Here is a 24149-nt window from a genome sequence, read left to right on the forward strand (position 1 = left end):
AGTGAAGTTTGTGTGTATGTGTGAAAAGCGTAATAATGCGTATTAGTGGGTTAAGCAGTCAGACCGTTTTCTTTTTTTCACACATTCGATTTTTTTTCTAACTCACCTAAATGAGAGTCATATCGGACACGTACCGATTCAATGCCTTCAACGCTCGAAAAACTCTTACAAATGTTGGCAGAAGCACAAACAGAGACATACATTATGGCAAAAATTGAGCCAGTGGAAGAGTGAGTGTTTGGGAGGGCAGAAAAGTAGGGAAATGTGAAAGCAAGCACACATACGTGTGCGCGTATCGGTCCACAGTCAAGCGGCTAGTCCTTTTTCCGGTTGCCGAAATGTGATCTTCCCTGATCTTTTTTCACGGACGCCATGTTAACCCGAATTACTTGGGGGCGGGGTCTTGAAGCGTGTAAATTTACGTGAGTGTGTGAGAGAGGAGCACTGTGCTCATTGAGCTCTTCTTTCCAAAACCGTTCCGACAAACACTTTTCAACTATTTTTTTCGATTGTTTATATTTGAGATTTTGAATTCAACGTTGATGTAGGTCAGGTGACAGTTCACAAGTTATTACTTGCTGCTGTTTCTTCACAAGTTCCTTTTCAAAATTTCTAAAATAAAACTAGAAAGGTTTTCCGATTTCAAAAAGTACGCGTTCATTTCAACTCCCCCATTATATGTATAAGAGTGCTTAGACAACTTCTAGGTTGTTTATCTTCTGCTTAGATCTTCCAATTCTCTACGTTTTCTGAACAATGGCTAATGAATCAAAAAGGTGAATTAGATTTACATTACATTTTTCTCCCTTCAAAAACTGTATGTACTCAATGTTCCTCACAAAAAAGGCGTTCGACTACATATAATAAAACGAAAAGAATAATTAACAGGAGACCGGTGTAATTGCATACCAAGTGACTTGCGGACCACCGTGTCTGACCTTTCTATTCATCCTTTTTTCTCTACCTCATTCCTCCACTCTCAAAACCGTGTCATGTTGTGAATTCGCGTTGATTTCCGCTAGTTTTTTTGGATTCATTCATATTCTGCATGTTTTTTTTTCTAGAATTTCTGTATGAAGTGATCAAATTCTGGAAGATTATTTGAAGTGGAATAATTGAATAATTGCGCCAACCGCTGAGATGATGTCCGTTGAAATCGGGATCAGATGGTCGAAACGGTTTGAAATCAATTCTATTCATTTGAAATTATTCTTCCGATCAATTTCTTTCAACTGTTTCAGTAACATGTTCCACTACACATCATGCAATTCAAGGTTTAACACATTATATTTGCTCCATTTTAATTGGCCAATATACCAAAAATATCATGCAACACATAATCTGCGCTATCCCATTTCTCGAGTAAGGAAATTTATTTATTTTTTTACCTATACTGGTTGGCGACCACCTCAATTCCAGTTTCTGCCAAACTTCCGAAATTGTCCTGTTGTTTTTTTTTGTATACTGTAACATAACTGTTGCCATCCGTTTACTTCCGTCTGTTTTCGTTGCCAATTACCAACTTTCGATAATTCATTCATTTCAGAAAACCGCTAAACTGGAAACCACCGCCCCGCTCAGTTTCCTTCCTAGGATACAAAGTCTGCGCCAGGCAACAGTTTCCCACGTAAGTTTGAAAATTAGAAATTAAACTTCCTCTGATGAAACTAGGTCTCAAAATTGCAAAATTCAGCTTCAAAACGAAAATGAAATGTTGAGTGTACAACGTTTTCTTAGAATTCAGAATTTCTATAAATTAATGCTGCCGTCCAAATTCATGTCATGAATTGAATTGAACTGAATAAACTTTTCCCCTTCTTCCAAATTTCATTTTCCATAAACAAACAATTATTTCCATTGCAGATTTACGAACGATACGGATCAAACTCTTGTTTCTTATTGTGAAAGAAATATAAAAAATAAAACGAAAAACAAAAAACAAGGATGGACTGCAACGGTAACATATCGGAAAACCCATTCCTCAAGGTATTTACTTTTTTCAATTGACTAACATAGAAATTGTTACTTTTTTCCTTTTACACCCGCCCAATTTTATTTTATTTCTTTTTTCAGCAGGACAGTGCAGCCAAGCGCTTGATAAGACGGCGGCCAATCATTATTAGGGATACGGACACAAAGAAAAGTGAGTTTCAATTTTCAATATAATTTTTCAAAAGAAATTATTCAAAAAATGAGTAGCGGACAAAAATTACGCAAATTTTATCATTCAATCAATTCGAAAGTAATTCAAATTTTCTGTCCATACATTATATGTCGTTCAAATAGTGATTGTCGTACTATCTTATCACTAAAAACGCACCCAATAACCTCCCATTGAATGTGCATTTTGTTTGGAGAGCGCATATTGCCTGCATGTGCCGTAGTTGAACTTTTATTACCATTTTTGTTAATCGCATCATCATTTTTTTCTTTTTCACTAAATTCTTTCAATTTTCCAGCAGATACAGGCTTCAAAATGAGAAACTCGGATGTTGAAGGAAGTCTGGAGTCGCCAAACAATGGTGAGTCATTTCTCACTTTTGCAATACATTTTTTTCCTGCCATTTTCTGATGGTTTCAACTGCAACTGATGAGACACTCTTGTTCTGGTAAAGTATTTGTTATCGAGACTGGATTACAATTGTTTTAAAATGACGACAGGTGTTAGTCATCAAATGATGTACTTCATCAATGCGAAGTAATCTGAACAAATAGAGCAATAAAACTAAAAAAGTCGAGAAAGTTACTGGGAAAAACTTGGGAAATAATTAGGAAAAATATAAAAATAGAATAACGAATTCTGAAAGAAACTTATGTTTTCTGTGTGCGCATTTACATTTTTTAACTACAGAATCATCTTCTTAAATCTCACAACTAAAAAAACTTATTTCACAAAACCTACGACACAGAAAAGAGACCTCATCCGGTTCGATTACACGTAATTGGCGTTCCATACGGGCAGGTGTCAAACTTCTCGCCAAATCTCTGAGATCACAAATATATTTGCTCAACTCTAAAGCTACAGCTCACCCGTTCTTCTTATTCCTCCTCTCTATTCTCAACTTCTTTCACTACGGCTCTTTTTATCGAACACGATCCCTTTTTTCTTCTATCGTACTTATTACTTCTGTATAAGAATAAAAAAGGAGTTCTAATGAAAAATGTTTATAGTTTTATATGCTTGCTTCCTTTTTCTTCTCCATTTTTTTCATGCAGCTTGATAGTATAGTTTGGAAAACATAATGGAAAAATGAGAAAAGGAAAAGTAAACAACAAAAAAACGAGTACACATTATGCTAATTTTGCCTTTCCAAATCGTCGTGTAAAATCTGTGTCGAATGGAAATACGGCCACCATAGATATCAGAATTCTCCTGCAGCAACCTTTTAGTCTGAGACCTACCAACCACATTTTTTCCTTCATCTTTCTCTCGGAGATCGTCTATGACGATTCAATAACTACATCGATCTTGTTTTAGTATTCTCTCTAGCTAGTAATACCTATATACCTTGTTGTATTTAGTGACACTCATATTCATTCCACACCTATAGGATAATGTCATTCAAAACAAACAACAGGTTCATCTTCATATGTATTAGTCTAAAAAAAGCTATTTGGTGTTCCATACAGCACGAACACAATATTTTTGTTTGCTAGTGATCAGAAAAGCAGCTAGAAATCAATAAAACTTCAGAAACCTGGTGATCTTTTCGTCTTTTTTCACCATTCCTTTTTCCTATTTTTCTATTTTCTATTCCGTATCCATTCAAGAGCTTTTTGCGACCATCCATCGTTTTGTGCCCATCCGAAAAAGCACTCAAGAATATAGTGCCACTGATACGGTCATTTGTTAGCTCACGCTCATGCATTTCTCGCTCACTTGATTGCCCCTCCTTGCTTTTCTGGCCGTAAAACACAGGTTTGTAAAGAGTCTTCCTTTCTTTTTCTTCCGAGTGACCACTCTTCACTATGCACATTCTTTTACGATTAGCACCATTTATTTCTTTAAAGAACATCATTATCATCCTTAACGTTTACTCGTTAAAACTAGATTTAGATCTACTGAAATTAATAGAAATGACCCTTCAGTCACATTCGTTCTGCCTAATCCTTGTTTTGCCTCTCTTTCTCAAAAAAATTGATACAATCAGAAATAAAGTTATTCAGAGAACTGACAAATGTTCTAAAATGAATCTCCGACGGCATTCTCTGTATCTTCCTGACTTCTGGAAACCTACTGACTTTGCGCCGTCTGAGTATCAAAACTTGGACCAAGGCTTCTCAAGAGAACCACTACCAGTATCTCGAAGACTTGGCTCTGCTTATGTGCGAAGTTACTCTCAAAAACCAGAATCTAGTTTGAAGAGGAGAATCGCAAGAACTCAAAGTGAAAGAAAACCAGGAAATGATAATGGTTATCGACCACAAAAAACTGGTTTCGAAATCCCGAGAATCCCGGAGCCATTCGAAAAAGAAGTGATCTACACAAACCTCCCAGGAAATGACCATCAAAAGAAATGGTCGATGTCACTGGAAAGAAAACGAAGTCTCAATTACCACTTACCGTCTGAATATGAGAATTTGTCTCAATTCGCATACCGTCCAGAACATAAAAGTTGCTCAGATCTCACGCAACCATTCGAAATGTACAAACCCACAACTATTTCAATCTCATACCATAATCTCAGTCAAGGTGAATCAGTTGTTGAGTGAAACTATCAGAAAATGAGGAGATATTCCTATCGTTTAATTTTTCATATTCCTTATTTAGATCTCGAGTATGGACCGGGCATTGTTGAGAAGCTCCGAGCAAAGTTCTCAAAAATGTCAGGAGCACAAAAGCAACAGGAGAAGAATTCTACAGCGCAAACCAAGAAGTACAGCTCTTGTGATGACTTGTTGTCTGAGTCAGATGCTGTTCAGTAAGTTTTTCCTGTCATTTTTTTTTTCAAAAACTATTTTTGTTTTTTTTCAGTAACATCTTGAGAAGCACTCAAGCTCCCGTGGAACTCCAGCGCCGAACATCTCGATCTATAAGTGATATGTTGGGTGAGTTGCCGTCTTCGAATTCAATTTTTTACAGCGATTATAATAAATTTAATTTCAGAAAACGAGGAAATTGGCAAGCCATTTGTGTCTCGGAATGTGGTATTGAACGAAGAGGAGGAGGTAATTGAAATTTTTAAATTCCAAATGTCAAACTTTTTCAATTAACTTTTTCTATCCATAACGTAATTAAAACGTTTTTCAGACAAAGTCAATTTCTCAACTCCGACGACGATTCGAGAAAAATGGAGAGCAAGCAACAAAAATGAGATTTGCTAGAGACCCTGCTCAGCTAATTTCCAAATTCCAACCCGACCACCTGGACCAATGGAGATCGAATACCGAGTTGAATAGAACTCCAATTACCCTCACCAACAGTACTTTCATTTCACATTCAAATAAACCAACACCGGTACAAAAACCAATTGAAGTTCAATCCCAAGTTCAGCACAAAACCGCCAATGTCCTAAAGGTAAGTGAACAAAAATGAATACACAAAAACTGTGACTGGTTAATATTTCTAGTGTTCAAAGATTCATAAATCGTAGATAATCGGAATGTTTCAAATATATTTTTGCAGGTTCTGAATGACGCCGACAGCAGTAAAGATGAACCAGAATTTGTACAAATTGCACGACGCCTCCGCCGATTCCAACCAGAGATCCATGATACATTTGCATCTGCGAATGCAAGCACAAATACAAATACAACTACAAGCGTTCATAACAATATTGTTAATAATAATAATAATATTCACATCAATAGTTCTACAAAATCATCAATTGCCACATCATTGCCACCCACGCCTACTTCAGCAGCTCCGGTCCGCCCAGCGACTCTTTGTGAGTTCTTATTATCCTCTTTTCCTATCCCCATTCATTTTATTTCATCCTTTTTTCATTTTTCTTGCAGCAATGTGGCAACGTAGACAACCAGAAGTGCCTCAATATTCCGATGCAGCCAAGATAATCAGAGAGAATTGTGACATTGCGGTTTCTCCACCAGACCCACACTCAGCTAGGTATGTGTCAGGCATGAAATGAGATTTTAAAATATAATGTGAATTCTAGAGTCTCCAAACAACCAATACCTTCAATCGGAAGCGAGAACGGGCGATCGAATACGCCGGTGGAGACAAGTCCGCCCCCAGAGGAGCCGAAGGCAAATGTGGTTTGTCACCGCCCGGTCGGATTATCCGTTACAATTTTTGTTATTTTTTCAGTTGGAGAGTTACGCGCAGTTCAGAAAAACAATTGTCGATATTTCTTCTGACAGAACATGTAAGTTTGAAATCAATACCCACAGACATTACTATTTCATGAGATATCTAGAAGCATACTCTCTCATAAATTAGCATATGGGGTTGCTAGCGTATCTAGTTATTTTTAGTATATACTTTTATTCTTTCATTTTATTACTCAATGCTTCATGTTTTTATGTAGAAGAAAGATCACCAAAGTTTCCGTTCCAGTCGTGCTGTCCATTTGTACCAATGTTAAATGTTTCAGCAGCTGTGAATAGTGTCTTCAAATACGACAACCCACCACCACCACCACCGTCTCAGGCAATTAAAAGTCCGATTACTAACAATCTTTGGAAGCCAACTATCAATAGTCCATCAATGTCATCGGAATCAACAGTGTCCTCGCCAACTGCTTCAAAACTTCCGTTCCTTTCCCGTAAAGTGGATGACGTCGGCGCCAAGTCAATGATCACTTCGTCAACAGCGAACGTGGTGTCTATATCCGTCAAAGCTCCAGTCTCAAACCGGATTTACTCAAATTGTGAGTCAGATGTTTGGTATCAGGGTAGCAATAATAGAAGAGAAAAAGATAGAGTGCTCAAATATTTACAACTCATCGGCACAAGTTGAGAGGTTTTCAGAAAATTCATAATTGATTTGTCATTCGTGTTCTCTAGTTCGTTTTTAGTTCACAACACATAGGTCAAAATTTTCAGATAACACTGAATCCTGTCATTTCAAACGTTTCACAGTTTACATATTAACAAACAAATGTCTTAAAGCACAGCCAACAACCAAACTGTAAAAAAACGTTGTTCTTATCTATTTAGTTGCTAACTCATTTTTTCACGTTTCCACCCAAAGTGTTGGAACCAACACTTTCTTTCTTCCGCTCCACTTTTTCGTTCATAATCCCTCACTGTCGAAAAACATTCACCATACTACCCGCTGGTGAATGGAACCAGTAGATATAATTGACAAAATTGACTCATTGTATTCTGTCGACGCCAAAAAAGACCAGATGTCTCCATACAGGGGGTCTCAATTCCATGTCCTTCTCCTTTTTGATTTTTCTTGTGCATTTAGTCACAATAGGACATCACGATTTCCATTTTCTCGATTCCTTTTCTCGAAGGTTGTTTTGACACCCCCAACTGCGATGAAACCGCCGCAGGTCTTTGTGCCGATGGACGGTGAGTGAGGGCGCTCACATTTTGAACAATTCCTCTTTGATTGAGCGGCCTACTAGCACTGGTCATTTGATACTTTCCCTCCATGTAGGAACTTTCAATTTCTCTACCGTTCCCCGTTTTGGTATTGTAACCACTGACTTCTCAGCAGTTAATCTGACATTGAGATAATCGCATTTCATGAATCTTCTCTTTTGACAAGAAACGTATATATTTTTATTCCCTTTTTTCGACCTCTATTTTTTATTGTTCCTTACCAAGACCAGTTTCAGTACGATCAGTCAATACGTCGGAGTTATGACCTTTTAGTGTACTGTTAGAAACAACTAAGACAGAAGGGAATGAGTGTGGGACTGGAATGAGTAAGAACTGTTTTTTATTGTAATAAGACCAAAGACAAAATAAAAATAAGAACTCCAATGAGAAGTGTTTTTATTTTTAAAATCTGTAGGTTTTTTCAGTGTTTTGCAACTCTTTGCCAAACACAAAAATTGTTTTACCGGTTTTTTTCCTTTAGTACTAGTTTTACATTTAGATCTTGCTCTATTGTTGTAATATTGGGATGAACAGTCTATCTTGCCAATCTTTTCTCGAGATCCCGGCGGTAACCCTCAAACATCGAGGTTGAGATGTTGTACACTCATCCCTTCCCTCGCAGATAAACATCATCCGATTGGCCGAAAAGGAGAGAGGGTGTCATCCTCACTGTTTTAGTATATACTCGTGTTTTCGCGCATCGGGTTCGTTTTTGTCCTCATCTTGTCTTCTTTCTTCTTTTTCTACCTCATTTTACCTCGTCGGAGGTGACACCAATCTGTAATTGATAGCCATCTGTTAAATCCATATGCCGAAATGGAAAACGACCCCCTAGTCTTGTCAAGGACCACGTGTGTAATGCGTGATGCGATTTGATTTGTCTTGACTGTGGGGTCATTTGACTTTTAATTTTCTTGTTGCCTATTCCTATTCTTTTTTGGGTTTGTTCTTCTGCCTACAGGCCGCTGCCAGTTGGAAGCCGAGACCTTCTCATGCCCATTCATTTCCGCTTTGTAGACCAAATTCTGAGAACGGCGGGTGGCCATTCGCTTTAGTGTCTTTTATCAGAATCACCTCTAACGTTTTTGTCACTCAAACTTAGGCAAATATTCTTCGATTCAATGTTTTGTTGGCAAACTTTTTTGGTCTTCGTTCAACTCTCTATTTTTGATCTCAAATGTTCCTCCTGATACTTTTTGAAATTGAAAAAAAGTTTTGCACATTACTCTACATGGGAGGTTCATTATTTCATTAAGCTGTTAGACAAGAGGATTACTCAACATCCCTCAGCTTCCTCTCTTATAAATCAAATCGTCATAAATGTCCGAAGACAAACACTATTTAGTCACTGACTGTCATTTATCCACTTCATAAACCAGCGCTATTTGTGTTTATTGAACCTGTCAAAACAATACGTTCACTGTCCTCGTATAATTTATTAGATTCTTACACTCATCCATCTTCCTCCTTTAGTCGTGAGATAATAGTTTTGGCCTACAATGTACATGCAACTTTTTTGTTCTTTTTTATTTCATCTTTTCTTTTATGAAATTTGTCAAATAATTGGTTGTACAGAAGAAAAACGGATGCTCTACTCGCGGTACACTAATCCATCGTCCAATTCTACAGGATGTTCCACTTTTCAAATGCGATGGGTTTCGTCTGCGCTGAGAACTTGTAATACCTAAAGACACAAAATAAGAATAAAATCAATAGAAAAGAAAAGATTATCTGAGATTTTAGGACAATGACTTTGCATATCTCAATTCGAATCGTGTTGTTTTCAGATGACAAAACGGAGGAGACGACACCAGAATCGATGCGATCTTCGGCGCCACTGAAACCACCAATAACTTATTCCCCGTCTTACACATCAACTTCACTAAATTCAGTCTCACTTTCCTCGAAATATGTTGAAGAAAAATCGAAAACTTCTCAGCAACAACATCAGCCAATAAACTCGATAGCGCCTTCTAATTCGCTCTCCGGACTACTTTCTCCACGTGAGAAACCGTACGGAGATGACGTGACGATCTTGAAATCGGTGAGTGAACAAGAGAAAACAAGACTAGTGAAAAGCAAGTGAAAGTCCTCTCCGGTATCCGGAAAGGTGTTTGGTTTTGCTTGATGTGATGTTGCTTTAATTGTATCCTGTGAAAACTTTTGTCATGAAAATGAAAAAAAAAACATTCCATGCATTTCAGGAGCCCACTAATGAGTCCCAAAAGCTCGCTGAACCTTCCGCCACTAACATTGTTGCTCAAGAGGTGATTTTTGATAGAGGATTCAATATAAAATTTGTGTTTATAGGATGACTCAGACGACAATTCAGATGGAGACAGTCACGATGGAAACGGCTCCTATGATATCACACCAATGCGACCAAATTCTCTTGTGGTTAGATTTCAATTTGTTTTTGACGTAGTAGTCTAGCAGAAGCGAAATAACACATGACAATATATCCTAAATATAACTTGATATCCTCATAATCTCGTCAAAAAATATGATATTACAGTTCACCCGCCTGGCAAACGAAGAAGAAATGGGAGGTGATGGTAACGTAATCAGCCGCAGTCTTCTATCTTTGGTTGCCGAAGAAGATCTGCCAGATTTCCTCGTTGCTCTCAACGAGAAACCCATCAGATACGTTGTCGTAGAAGAGTCGGAGAAACCAAGCACTTCAAGCATTCTCCGTTCACGAGATATCAAAAAAGAAGAGAAAGCTCCAAAGGTAAAACAGAATATGGGGAGCCACAGAAACTAATTATATTACATTCAGGGAACAACGCGTATCCGTTTCTGTACAGAAAACCCGATGGCATACGCTTACCTCGATGAGTACACAGCAACCCGATCACTTCAATGGGATGACGGAACAGTCATAGAATATTCATACTTCAAAGATTTGGAAGCAGCTGAGGAAGCTGCTGCATTATCACATGGTGATCCAACACTGGCTCTAATTGAGCAGTGGGAACAGCAAATTGCTAATGATAATAGTGAGTCATAGGATTAATATAATTTATAAAAATGATTGTTTATTGCAGTTCGTCCGTTAACCCATGATTTGACTTTCTCCGATAGTCGAATAGAAACTACCGCTGTGTAAGTGGAAATTCTTCAAGAAACAACTTAAAATATATTGTTTTCAGAAGCTCCGTATATTAATGCAGTCGGATCTCATCTCCGTAATAAACCGTCATCTAAACCCAAACCTGTTTATTATTTACTCATGCGAAATGCTGAAAATTCTTCCTTTCCAAACTACTGTCTACTTTGTTAGGTTTTTCAAACATACTTCCTGTCCCTTTTCTTTCATTTCCTTCTTTCATTTCCTTCCTTTTTCAACTCATCTGTTCGCTTCTTCCTGTCTATTTTTGAACGATATTCAATGATATTTGAATGAATGTTTTGAGATATTTATAGGTTTTCGATTTTTATTTCAGAATAGTAAACTTGCCACGAAGGCGGTTTACAGTTTCAGAAAAAACTACGTCTATGAGGGGTTTATTCTTAGAAAATTTCATCATCCAGCTTTCACCCGAATTCTCATTTCACAAAGGATTGTGTCCTTCAGAAAACCATTCCAGGACACCAATAAAATTCCAATCTTTTAGCGGAATGAGCCCATCCACTATACGAATTCTTCGGTTTCCTTTCCTACTGTAATGTGATTGGCTCCGTCTTTACAACACTTTCCTTTTTTGCACAAAGGAAACCAAAATTGGCACGTTCCATCTTCTACCCACTCCCAATTTCTTCATCTCATTGAGTGACGTGGCATACATATTCTCCTCCCCACCACGTCAGAAAAGCCGTTTCCATCCATCCATTCCTCCCATTCTGCGCTTCCATTAGACATCCATGCTCACCGCCACACACATATACACGCTCTTCTTTCGTCTCGAAGCAGTGGCTCGTTTGCCTGCCAACGTTGAAACGATTTTTTGTGGCGGTGCAGAGCAGAACCCTGCCCAGCTATTTGTTGTTTTTCTCATTGAATCAAGAGGACACCAAAACTTTTTTGTGAGCCAGTGTGAGAGGAAGAAACACGGACCCCGTGTTTTCTTATTAACTTTTTCTCTCCTCCGTATGTACTATGGGAAAAACTCTAGCTCTGTTTCTCAGCTCTATTTCTCATTGAATAACTTTACCCTCTTTATTCACTTCTAATACTCTCATTCACACCTAACACTCAAAACTAATCTGACACATTTTGTTCTACCCTCTTTTCACTTTGATATATAGAACTCTTGTGTTTTTTTTCTAACCGGTAGATACCTTTTTTTCAATTCCTACCCCGGACTATCTTATCTTCTTTATTTTCTTTCTTGATAGACAATCAGGTTCTGAAAAACTAATCCAACATAGTTTTTCTTATCCATTTTTATTGAGAATGCCTCCTGATATCAACCGCAACGATCCTGAGCCATGCCCAGAGCGAATCTTTCCTCGGATGCCACGATTGATGGAACCAATTATTCATCCTCCACCAAGAGCGCAGTGAGACTATTGATCTTGGTCTAGAAAATGCCTATTTCTTATTTTTCAGACAGGCGCAAAACAGAAACCGCAACCAGGCTGCGGGACCAAACAACAATAACGAGGAGAGGTAATAACTGATTGAATATAAGAACCATAGAACTTTAAAAACGTAAAAAAAGAAGAAGTATTTTTTAAATACAAGTTATATTACGCTTCGAGATCTAATAAAAAGGGAAAGTGGTTAATAAGAAATTATGCCGTAAATGTCAATCTTTATGAGGTCAATAAAAGTGAAGGAAAAATTTAACGTTCAGATTTCTTCTTATATAGAATAGCTAACAATATAACATACAAATGTCCTATTCTATGTACAGTACCGCTCAATAGGATATGAACTTTGGCCGTTTTCAGTTGAAATTGTCCAACTTTGAGAGTGTGAAATGGGAAAACTAACTGTCACACCAAATAAATTTTTATGTGATTAAACAGATCAAGAATAGAACTCCATTTTTGTAGTTGACAACTTTTTTGTACGAGCACTCCCTAGCAAGTTATGGTCTTTTTGAGAAGACAGCTCAAAAAAAAAACTATTTTGCACTAAAAATGGTCGATTTGTGGGAGAAGTTACTTTGACGATTGATAACATACTAGGAAGTGCTCGTACAAAAAAGTCGTTAACTACAAAAATGAAGCTCTACTTTCGATCTGTAGGGTCCAGTAAAAACCTTCTAGGTGTGACAATCAGAATAATCATGACACACTCTCAAAGTTGGACAATTTCAACTGAAAACAGCCAAAGTTCATATCCTATTGAACTGTATATGAATCTTATTTTTCAGAGACGAAGCTCAACGTCGCAGACTTCCATTTATATTCCGTCTTATCATTGGTCCACAAATCGCAAGGTGATAATTCAAACAATGAATGGAGTGAACCATATCACGTCTCAGAGTTTTCAGATACCTCCGCATGCGTCGTGCGATGAACGATGCTCGTGATCAGAACGTAAACGGAAATGCACTTCCACCAACTAATGGATCTGGCCCCAACCCGAATGGACAATCTACTTTTGGATCCGGCGCAGCCACTTCTGGAGCAGGACCTTCTACATCGGGATCAGGACTTTCACGCCAAAACTGAAAATCATTGTCTAAAACTTTTTCCTAATTTATTGCCTATGCTTCAATTTTCTCTCAACCGCTCTTATTTTACTTCACACATTCCTTCATTTTCACAAGATCATCACCGTCTGAGCCAATTTTCAAAACAAAAACAACTTCTCTGCAATAAATGTTTCTATGCTTTATTGACATGGAATGTGAATGGATTAATATTATAACAATCAAATAATTAGTTCGCTCACTTTCCCTCCCACATTTGCTTCTGTAACACTTCAAAGTTAGAATAGCAATACAATAAGTGAAACAACCAGAATAGTCAAGACGGATGAGGATTTCTCAGCTGCATTCAGTTTGCATTGAGGAAGCATTGCTTTTGTTGGACGGACTATCATTTCACGGACCAGTTGCCAAGCACGATACCCACATTCATATCGGATTGGGTATTTGACACAGTCGATGTAATTCCGCATAGCCCTGAAAGGTTGAATATAAGAAAAATTATATTTAAATTAGAAACTCACCCGCACACAGCTGCATCATTTGCTCCGAAAACTTCTGAATGACTTTCTGATATCTTTCTGGTGTCAGAAACCAATTCTGCTTGACACTGCATCATTTCAGATCTAGTCAACGTTTTAGTGAAACATTCAATGTTTCGAAGCATTTCTGAAGAACGTGTAATTTTTCATGCCAGAGAACAGTATTTACCTCCGTATCCATCACGACACAAGAAATCCAAAATTTTGATAGCAGCATCATAATTGAAGCGTGCCCGGTCTGCAGCAAAACAGACGTCTTTATAGGGTTCTATGCACACATCAAAAAGAAAGAAATTGCTGAAAAAAGTGAAGTGAGCTTAAAATAAATAGATTCCTGCTACTTACTCGCAAACTTCGGAGAAATAGGCTTTGGTACGGAGAATAAATCCTTCCCATCCCAAGTAATGCGAATTCTCAGATATCGCACCCATTTTATAAAGCGGTTCAGCGCATTCTTTTACTCTGGAAAAAATACGTTTTCATTTCCAATAACCAAAATATTTGTTCACTTTTCTTGTTCTATTTCACCACAGCTTGTTGGTTGATACATGGATACATTTACCGGGTGCTCAAAATGCTCTTCTGACTGTAAACGGAATATTTCATTGCCAAAGTGTAAATAACTTACATTGTAATCGTAAAATGCGTTTCCATGTTCGCCATATTCTTGAGGTTTATGTTGGTTGGTGGACGGAGGGAATTTAAACTGCCCACTACAAACATTTATAGTGACCAGAGCAAAAATTGAAATCCTGAGAAGCATGATGATCAAGAATGATAATGAGAAAGAACGATTATGCACTTTCTCTGTGTTTGCGTGCGCGCAATCATGACAGAAGCCATCAAAATGTCGTCAGGTTTTCCGTGAGAGCTGTATCTGTTGGGTTGAATAATAATAATACACAGAATAAGGAAAACATTACGCGCGAATTTGTACTGTTTGATGTTTCGACTGAGTGTGCTTTTGATTCGTTCACTTCCGTTCGTTAAAAGCTACATTCGGCTCTTTAGAGAATAGTAAGGATACAAAAGAAAGATTGTGAGAAGTGAATGTTTTGTTTGTGCTTGGACACCTTTCCGAACATTGCTCAAAATGATGCAAAAATCAAAAAATCAAGATGTATCTTCAGCTTTCCGTAGAATTTGCGAGTCCCCACAAAATTGAAACTTGAATTTTTGAATTTGTAGTCCAGATTAATTCCCGAGATTATAACGTAACAGATTGTATCAAGTCTGAAGATTTAAACTACAGTATACTGCTCCGTAACCCCGTTCAAGCTCCAGTAGAATTTTGAAACATCATATTTTATAAATTGAATTTTATAAATTGAATAGTTCACTTTCACAAAATATATTTTTCTTGAGAAAGCCATCTGGAATTATTTACCAGAACTGAGCTCATTCTTTTCTTCGGCTTTTCCATTGTGTTGCCAGTTTGCCAGTGTTCACTGTCTTAGGGGCGGCACACCTCACAAGCGTCATACAACTAAAGAGTTCCACTCAAGACAAAACATAGCTAGGCGTGCAAACACAAAAAACTTGCATTGTCATCTGTGAGGACATTTTTTTACCGGTTCGATATTTTCCTATAGTAAAATTCATTCAAAAAATTGCATAGCTTTCAAAATATTGAAGCACTCGTGTCACGGAAGAAAAAAAGATTCTGCGTGCCCTTTGAGTAAATTTTGTTTGAAACACAAATGGCCAGATTGAATTTTGAATAGAGTGAGGAACTAGAACAAGAAACTAAATGTAGAAAATAAAATAAGAGAGATGAAGAAAGTTGTGAGAACATTCTGAATCCCGTCTGCTCTCAATCGGAACCGTCATCTAAAGTATTTTTACGTTCGTTTCAAAAATGCTTGGCCATGGTAACAATTGGTACGTCACTTTTGTCGATTTCTCCGAACACCGCTCACAGTCACGGAAGGGTGAGTTTTTCGAGCTTAAATATGATGGAATTAATAAAAAAGGTGGCGAAGTAAACACTATTTCTTGTGAGTACTTCAAGTCAACAGTAAGGCACAGAAAAACAAAGAGCAAACTGATGTATCGAGACAAACAGTGCGTTTGACGTTAAACAATTCACTTTTGATCACTTACTCGTTCTTCCCTAACACTTTCTTTTGATGTAGTTTGCTCTTAGCTAAACTCATCATTTATTATTCATCCTTGATTTTAAAAACCACGTTCTCAATCGGAATATGGTAATTGTTGCTAAAATAAAACTACTATAACTACACCTAGCTTGTTACTTTCACTACTTCCTGAATCTATTTGATCTTCACTTTTCCGAGAGTTACAACAAATTGCACGTAGCGTTCACAACCTGTGTTTCGCTAGTTTACACAATGTTTGAGTACTTTTTGTTCGCACTACCTACGGCTCAAAAAATCAAAATCGATGTTTTATATGTTAGCAGAAAAATTTCATGAGATTGATGCATCTGATTACACATGTTTTGAAGCGTGGAGAACTGAAATTTATATCAATCAGAAAATTTTTAAATTCTGGTTGTAAACCATGTAATATCCCGTATCTCTTCTAGATTTTTAGTTCTCTACAGGTCAAAACATCTAAATGTTCAAATTTTGGGAATTATTCAAGTATTTTTTAAACTCGTACTTATGTGTTTTGCTGTCTCCTAACAAACCATTTTTGAATTCCGACCCAAAATTTCTGAACTTGAAATCGAACAACACTTGAGTCGAAATTTGGTGTAGTTCGAGTAGTTCCCAGAAGAGCCGTGAGTTAAGACTCCCCTATTTTTTGTCTCCCACTTGACGGCTTCTCATTTTTGATGTTTGTAACTCCAACTTGTCAAGCTATGCATTCACTCACTTCGGCGATATATGGACCATAAACTACATCACCTCATTTTCTTTGCGTCACATCATTTTTTGGTAGCTTCCAAAAAATGGGTTGTAAGAAAAATAAGTTCTCAAAATAGGATGTTGCATTTTCTATTCCAAGTTCAGGTTTTTATTGCTTTTTAGGGCAGGTGCGTTCATTATATGAAAGAACTATGAATTTCCGATGGTCACTTGTTATGACGATATTTCATCTAGAAAATTGTCCTAGAAGTTGTCAGAAGCCATTTTAAATGTTCTTATTCTTAAAACCATGCGATAACGATAAACATATTTTTCCCTACCAAAATTGTACTTTCCTTGATCACAAATTGACTCTACCAACAAATTGAATACAATATTTTTTATTTTGGAGTTTGGCTCTTTTTCCCCCATTTTGCCAATATTGGCTTGTACGTAACCCATAGTTTCCTGGCGTTTTCTCCTTCAATTTTCTGTGTTTTGCAGAAAAAAAACAGAAAAAGGCACTTCCTTCCAAAATGGCAACCCTTTTCTCGTTTTCCTGCTTTTTCACATGTGGCACCGATCTCCGGATGGATCACTTCCGGCGGTTCCAATTTTCCTAGGGGCCCTCTTATTCTTGGTGTGAGAGTATTTTCAAGATTTATTTTTATTTCAATGAGTCTGGAGAAGATATTCAAATATCTTCGAAATGAATTTCATTTCCGTCAATGGCCGACGTCTCGAATCCGAAATGAAGCGTCTTTCCTACTATTAATAGAAATTATATCCTTGTTGTGTTTCAATTTTGAGAAATTTTGATGAATATCATGTATAGATGGAATTAAAAGAAGCCAAACAACGTCCAATTTATGAACCGGAATGAGAGATGTATGACGAAAATCGGACGAAGAAAAACTCTATGAATGTCTAACTATTTTTTTTCTTCTTTTCATAATGAGGCACATAGTTCAACTATTCAGACGACAAACACGTTTCTTGTGTTCCTTCTGATGACGCGTTTATGAATTTTTAACCGAACACGACCCTTTTCTTTCTTTTTGTGTATTTGGCTCGTCTTTCTTTGGCTCTCATAATTGGGATAATGCTGGCATTTCTCTCCACTTCCTTTCCAACTCAGTTTCTCTTGTTTCGGATCTTTCCATCTACATACTTCTGTTTACACATATTACTACTCCACGAAAACACATTATCGTATACATTTTATTACCTCCTATTTTCTGAATATATGTAAGAACTGGAAAACTAGCGTTAGACAATTGTCATCTGGGCCTTTTTTGGCTGAATTATTGGTTTGTGCCAAGACGAGGGGGGCCGACTCAAGTAGTATTATTCAACCTCTTCACCCTGCCCAGTACGTCTTCGATCCGTCAAGTGAGCAACAGAGCAACACCCTTAAGTCTCTACCAACGGTTGAGTAGCACAAAAGTATCATTTCATCATTGTAATGCAAAAGATTTTTCTGCGTTTTCTGGTCTTTTTTCTTGTTCTTGTCCTCATAATTTAGCAGAAGGTTTGCGCGTGGTATCAAACAGATGCTAAGAACACTTTTTGACGTACACTGCTCTTTTTCTCTAGACTAGATAATTGAGGAATGGGTAAGCTATGAAGTGTGCGGTCCTTCTCATTTTTCCGGCAGGAATATGAGTGACTTATTAAGACTCTGAAAGCTAAATGGCACCCAATAACGAACTATGAATATTCGAGAAAAAGCAGGTTGAAAAAATCAGGTAACAGTTGTTTTTCTAAATCCTTGTGCAGAATTATTCTAGCCTAGTCTGAAATTTTCTCAGCTTTCAATCTATCCACCCATTTTCAAAACACCTCCCAACCCCTTCAACAAAATTGAGCTTCGGCCCGCCACTCCTGAAAAATGCTTATTCTCGTTTGATGTTTACACAAAGGAACTAATTTGTTGGTCAAAAAATAATCTCGTGCCCAACGCCATTTCTTCATTTGAGTGAGAAGTGGTATTGGAGGAGGAGAAGGAGAAAAAGAGGGCGAAGGCTCGAAGTGCCTCATAAACGATCTGCAATTCGACACTTCTTTTTTCCTCCTTCTCCTCCTTCCACTATTCTTCTCTTTTTTTTTGTCTTATTCTTATTCTTCTTTTTTTTCTTCAGTCAGGGCATCGTTCCAATGTCTTCCAACTTTCTGCGTTTATTTTGAGAAATCCGACATGTTTTTTCTATTTTTTCTTCTTTTTTTCTTCAATGTTCCGTTTGATGTGAGAAGGAGGGAAGCCTGAGACTCTGCCGTTTATCCCAAAATATCTGGACTCTTTGAAGAAAGGAAATGAGAAACGGATGACAATTAAATGTTGGTGGTCCAGACCAGCCGGACCAATTCAAAAATTCTATTTGTAATCTCTTAGTTTATATAGAACGGGACAGCAATAAATAGTAAGGAACCACATTATCCTATGACTCCTCTCTTGTATCCTAGCCGTTTGTTTTTCGACTTGACAGAAGTGGAAAAGTGACGGAAGTGATTTCCTTTTGTTCCGCATGCGGTTCGTTTTCTTTTTTCTACACATACACACACATACCCGTCTGTTAGGTTCTAACTAACATCCCAACCTTCTTTTCAGTCTTCATGCTTCACTAATTTTTTGGAAACCGAACAAAAACGTACATTGGTGGTGCAACCGACAAAGACGGAAATTCGGAAATTGTCGGTGTCACGTGCCATTACATTTTTTTAAACGACCAACTTTTTCGTGGAGGTGGTCCTTGGTAGTTTCCTTGCTTTTTTTATAAACTCTTATAGAGACTGTTAATAGAACAAAATAATAAATTGAAAAGAATACTGGCTGAAATCAGTTTTTTAATAGGTGTATTGTTTTTTGGTTCATTATCTCGAACGACCAGTAATCACAACTTTTTTGTAATTTAAACTAAAATGTGATTCAAACTGAAGATTTTATTGCCTAAAAAAGAGTCATGTTATTTGAGAAAGTTAATGTTAGTTTGCTGAGATTCGCAAAAGTCTGCTTCAATATTCAAATCACTATCTAATTGATGACTTCATTTTTCTGAGAGCCTAGTCTAATATCTTTGGTAAATTGTCTTATGTTAGTCCAGACTCTGTCATTATAAATAATTCGAAAATAGTGTTTTGAAAATATGAATTTTCATTTGTTTACAGTACCACCAGTTAGAATAGTAGATTTCAAACCAATAATTTTTTTCTTTTTTGTTCCTTTTTTCTGTTCTTTCCTTAACTTTCATTCCTGATTCATCAATTTTCTTATTTACTTCTTGACGCCTTTCTCTTTGTTCAGATTTCCATCAGAAGGCTGGAGCCGTCTGACGACAATTTCTGCCTTTTGATGACGCATCCATCCTCATCTTCTTTTCTTAACGCCTATTACTAAAACCGGTGCCCTTTTATTTTAGAGCTTTGGATGATTCCGTGATTCCAGAATTCAATAATGTGGCTGCCAAAATGTATGTTTACGCGTTTCAATGTGGTTCAAATCTGTGTTTGTGTAGATGTATTAATGAGCGTATTCGTGTCCACCCTCAAATCAAATAGTCTAGTAAATTTACCCGTCACGTAATTTTAACACATTGTTTCAAAACGACAAGATTGTGTCGATGCCACAACTACCACCATGCACACTAACCCTGCTTTTGTTTCTTACTTCCTTCGTTTCTTATTTTCTTTTTTACTAGCACAGCCAGCATGAATTTTTGTGTCGCCATGTCTTGGCTATGTATGTCTACTTTTTTGAATATTTGAGACCCAACTTTCGAAAACAAAATAGAGCTCATCCAACCGTATAAAGTGGAACTTTTTTGCTTTTTAGCAACGGAAATAACACACATTCACACATATAATGAAATATTAATGTGATGGTTACAGTACTTGAACATACTGAATAAAAACGAGAATGGAGAACTGGTATTGCACTTTCCAGAACTTCTGTTCCCGATTTAAGACTAGGAGACTGTTATCTTTTTGGCATATCTGGGAAACTTGTTGAATTGTTTAATACAAGTTGTTATGTACTTTAACACTTTGAAAAACAATACCAGTATTTAGTTGGGCAGTGACACTGTTTCCAAAAAGATATTATCTTTGATGAAAACATCATTCTAGTGAAAGAAAATGTTCGTTGACCATCTTAACCTTTTCTCAGCAATTCCTAGGTTAATTTTAGTCTGCATCTCTTTTTCGTCTACCCGAGATTAGCAACATAGCAAGAAAAATGAGCGTTGCGCGTCATCATCGTCATCAGCATCACTTTTTTAGTCTTTTTTCTCGATCGAATTTACAACTACAATCTCCTATAACTACGTGTTAAAAATGAAGTTCTTCGTACTTTTCAAGATTTAATCTTTTTTTAAACATTCCAATTTTCTTTCGTTTTTTGTGTGTTCTCAAAAGACAATAATCTCCAAACGGAGACGGAAATCGTGAAAGTTCCAGAAGGCATTCCTCTACCTCTTCAGAAAAAATAAAAGAAAAAAGTCGAAGAGAGAATAGTTGAGAAAAACTTCCTAATCAAGTTAAAAGTGTGGATTAAATCAACAGAAGAATGGAGTTGAGACTGAAAAATAGGCAACTTCTCTGTCTTGGTGTTGTTCCTTTTTCTTTTTTTTTGATTAACTCTTTCTGCCTGTAAATTCTTTATCTAGATATAAATTGTTGAAAAAAAAAACAGTTTTTAAAATATATATATATATATATATATATATTTATTTTTGGCACTGCGAAGTTTCAATGTTTGCTCCTTCTATTTTTGAAAAATTCATTCATCCATAGAATTTCAATTAAAACTGGAATTGAGCATAATGCAGAGTTTCGATTCAGAAAGTCTTTCTATTATAAATGGTAAACCCACCATACGATATTCAATTTTCGACCAGTGAACGTAGGAAAAATGACTCTCATTTTTCTTCTCTCTCCTTTTTCATTAAGGGCTTCTTTCTTATTCCGTTCATTTTTTTTTCAGTCAGCTACCCATAAATGTTGCTTGTGAAACAAGTCATCTTCCTGTTTTATAGTTCTTTTTTTGTTGTTCACTAGTAATTGGTAGGAATATGTATTCTGCACCACAAAGCCTTCCCATTTTTTTTCGAAACATTTTCTTTCTTTGTTTCTCACTTTTCCCCATAAACGGCCAGTTATGAACACGCCCAACCACAAACTTTTGCTTATTTTTCCCATTTTTCGGTGTCCCGGCGGTCCAAAAACCAAAAGATGATAGAAGTAAAAAATGAATGTGTTTCAGATATGTGGCTCGTGATTTTGTGTTTTGTCCTTCCGGCAATCATCTTCTCAATTTTTGCACTCATCGCCTGGCTACGTGTGCTACAACTCAACTACAGGTACTTTTTTGGTTATAGTGATAATATAGGTGTTATAGAGATAATATTCCACTTTGAAATGTTTGAATTATTTACCAAAAAAGGAACAGTTTTCAAAAATCCAGTGGTTGCCTTGTTTGAGGTCACTTTTTTGAATATTCAAAAGTTTTCGAAATTTTTCCCAAGAGACTTCGACCAGTCTAAAGATAACTTTTGGACTTTCTACTTTTATGGTTGAAGACCACTCGTATTTTCATGACGACACTATTTAAAAAAGTTCACAAAACAACTGACAAAACCAATTCAAAAAATAAAGAAGACCGATGTGGTCAATATAACAACATTCTACTTTTCACCTATTTTCAGACGGCGACTGGCTGCAGAGGCTGCTGATCGAGAAGCAAAAAAGAAAGCATCACAGCTTGAGAGTCTCATTACAAAGTAAGATTTTTTAGTTTTGCAAAACTTATTAAACAAAGTATGCTTGCAGGAAAGATGGAAAAGTGATTTGTCATATTCCAATCCAAGTGGAGGACATTGAGACTGGGGCAATGTTTTTATATAATTCGGACGAAAATCTGGCGACGATTGGAGAAGACGCAAAAGTTCCTCTCGTTGAACAACAAGCTGTGTGAAAAATAATTATTTCAAATTTCTCTTTAAAATTACACGCCTTGGTTCATATCATCTCTATCAAGTTCACAAAATTTGTTTGCCGATTTTCCTCGAAATTCACAACTTACAACTGAAAAATGTCAGTATTCCGTATTTCGCATTCCCTGTGATCTCTCACTCTGGTATGAGCTCTCGAAACGTTTTTCGAAAACACTTTTCCCTAATTTAAATTTTTTTTTGATAGCATATAAAAAACCTGAAATGGAGTTTTTCTCAACTTTCTCTTGGTTATTCTGTATTAATTCTGCCTGTGAAAACGTTCATAATTAATTCTTCATTTCGTAATTCATTCATTTTGTTGGTAACAACATAATAAATTGATCTTATTTCTATTGTTAATGATTAATTTTGTTTTGCCAGAGAGTGAGTGCCCAACCAGGAAGGTTCACCCAGACCGGACACCAACTAGCCATTGTTTGGTAGCCAGCCAACATAAGAAGTCCTCGAAGGGATCGCATATTAGTCGGAACACGTCCTGAAATGACATTTTTCCGTTTTTTGACTAATCTAATTTACTATTCTTGAGTTCTTGAGGGACAAATGAGTCAGATGTCTTTAAAGGAAAAACTTCTTAATGGAGTCAGAACCAAGAGTCATCACGTTTCAGCATTTAGATTATTTCCTTACCATCAATGTCAGTGTAGGAATAATAGTTTCCCATGTCAGTGGTAATCAATGTTGAACCATTCCAAACTCTTTTATCAGGATCCAAAGCAAGTGCAACAACTGCCTTTCCACAGTATTCGATTGACTCTCCATTCAAGAACATTTGATTCTCTGTCTGTAATCCAAGTTTTTTGTTCTCACTGGCCAAATTAAACTACCTTTCCCCAAGATCCAGCAGATGTTTCGAGCATATTAATGATGAGTTCAGTCCGAACTGCTGATGGCCAGAGAGAAATTACGGTAACATCAGTGTCTCGCAGTTCATGGCCGATGTCGGAAGACATACGGTCGATTGCCATTTTTCCAGCACCGTATGCAACATTGAAGAGGTACCTGACACTATTTATTATAAGGAAGAATTAATGAAAATTACAAACATGATTCCACCCAGTGAGCTGATGTTCACAATCAGTCCTTTCATCCCATTCTTGTTCATGACTCTTGTTCCGAACACACTACAGTAATACTGGTTGCGAAGACCAACATTGTTGATGTCATCCCAGATTTCTGGGTCTTTCTCGAAGAATTTTCGGGTGTCACCAGATCCACATTTCTACAAAGCATTTTAGTTTTAATAATTTGGAGAATAGAAAAACAATACCGTTACAGCAGAAAATGCGTTATTCACAAGAATATCCAACTGATTGTTTGTAAATCTTGCGACTTCCTCAAAAAACTCTTCAACTTCAGTCATGTTGCTGTGGTCGATGTAGTGAGGATAACAAATACCACCGCGTTTTCTACATTCCTCAGCAGTAGATTCAAGAGTTGGAAGATACGTGAACTGGGAAGAGAGACTTTTTTCCGGAGAACGTGCAGTTATGAACAAGGTACATCCGGCTTCTGCCAACTGCAGAGCGATTCCTGAAATTTAGAATACGAGTTATAAAAAAAAATAACTTATTGCACATACCTCTGCCACAACCTCTTGACGCTCCGGTAACAATTGCAACTTTTCCGTTCAGAGACATTTCTTACGAATGATTTTTCATCAGCACGGTT

The 24149-nt window shown here is 36.9% G+C and overlaps 5 protein-coding genes across 5 annotated transcripts; 3 read left to right on the forward strand and 2 right to left on the reverse strand.

The window, feature by feature from the left end:
* Positions 1–4188: 4188 nt before the first annotated feature.
* GCK72_024077 (uncharacterized protein) lies at positions 4189–10624 on the forward strand (the record flags this gene model as incomplete). The annotated part of the gene is made up of 16 exons (XM_053735709.1): positions 4189–4693; positions 4772–4922; positions 4976–5049; positions 5108–5169; positions 5252–5518; positions 5627–5888; positions 5959–6067; positions 6117–6216; positions 6269–6326; positions 6555–6830; positions 9303–9559; positions 9720–9782; positions 9826–9912; positions 10031–10246; positions 10295–10514; positions 10563–10624. The coding sequence occupies 16 exons, from the start codon at positions 4189–4191 to the stop codon at positions 10622–10624; spliced, it is 2769 nt and encodes a 922-aa protein (XP_053579275.1).
* Positions 10625–11911: 1287 nt separating this feature from the next.
* On the forward strand, positions 11912–13140 carry GCK72_024078 (uncharacterized protein; the record flags this gene model as incomplete). The annotated part of the gene is made up of 4 exons (XM_003117754.2): positions 11912–12018; positions 12068–12127; positions 12840–12905; positions 12960–13140. 4 exons carry the CDS (start codon positions 11912–11914, stop codon positions 13138–13140), a joined length of 414 nt encoding a protein of 137 aa, XP_003117802.2.
* A 259-nt stretch (positions 13141–13399) lies between these two features.
* GCK72_024079 (uncharacterized protein) lies at positions 13400–14383 on the reverse strand (the record flags this gene model as incomplete). Its single annotated transcript, XM_053735710.1, has 5 exons — positions 13400–13595; positions 13643–13787; positions 13830–13957; positions 14006–14122; positions 14289–14383. 5 exons carry the CDS (start codon positions 14381–14383, stop codon positions 13400–13402), a joined length of 681 nt encoding a protein of 226 aa, XP_053579276.1.
* Positions 14384–21732: 7349 nt separating this feature from the next.
* Positions 21733–22441, forward strand: GCK72_024080 (uncharacterized protein; the record flags this gene model as incomplete). Its single annotated transcript, XM_003118099.1, has 3 exons — positions 21733–21827; positions 22173–22247; positions 22297–22441. The coding sequence occupies 3 exons, from the start codon at positions 21733–21735 to the stop codon at positions 22439–22441; spliced, it is 315 nt and encodes a 104-aa protein (XP_003118147.1).
* Positions 22442–22816: 375 nt separating this feature from the next.
* GCK72_024081 (uncharacterized protein) lies at positions 22817–24118 on the reverse strand (the record flags this gene model as incomplete). The annotated part of the gene is made up of 6 exons (XM_003117646.2): positions 22817–22956; positions 23109–23262; positions 23306–23480; positions 23525–23700; positions 23749–24011; positions 24061–24118. The coding sequence occupies 6 exons, from the start codon at positions 24116–24118 to the stop codon at positions 22817–22819; spliced, it is 966 nt and encodes a 321-aa protein (XP_003117694.2).
* Between the last annotated feature and the right edge of the window lie 31 nt (positions 24119–24149).

Source organism: Caenorhabditis remanei, chromosome X (genome assembly GCF_010183535.1).
Source record: "Caenorhabditis remanei strain PX506 chromosome X, whole genome shotgun sequence".
NCBI lineage: Eukaryota > Metazoa > Nematoda > Chromadorea > Rhabditida > Rhabditidae > Caenorhabditis > Caenorhabditis remanei.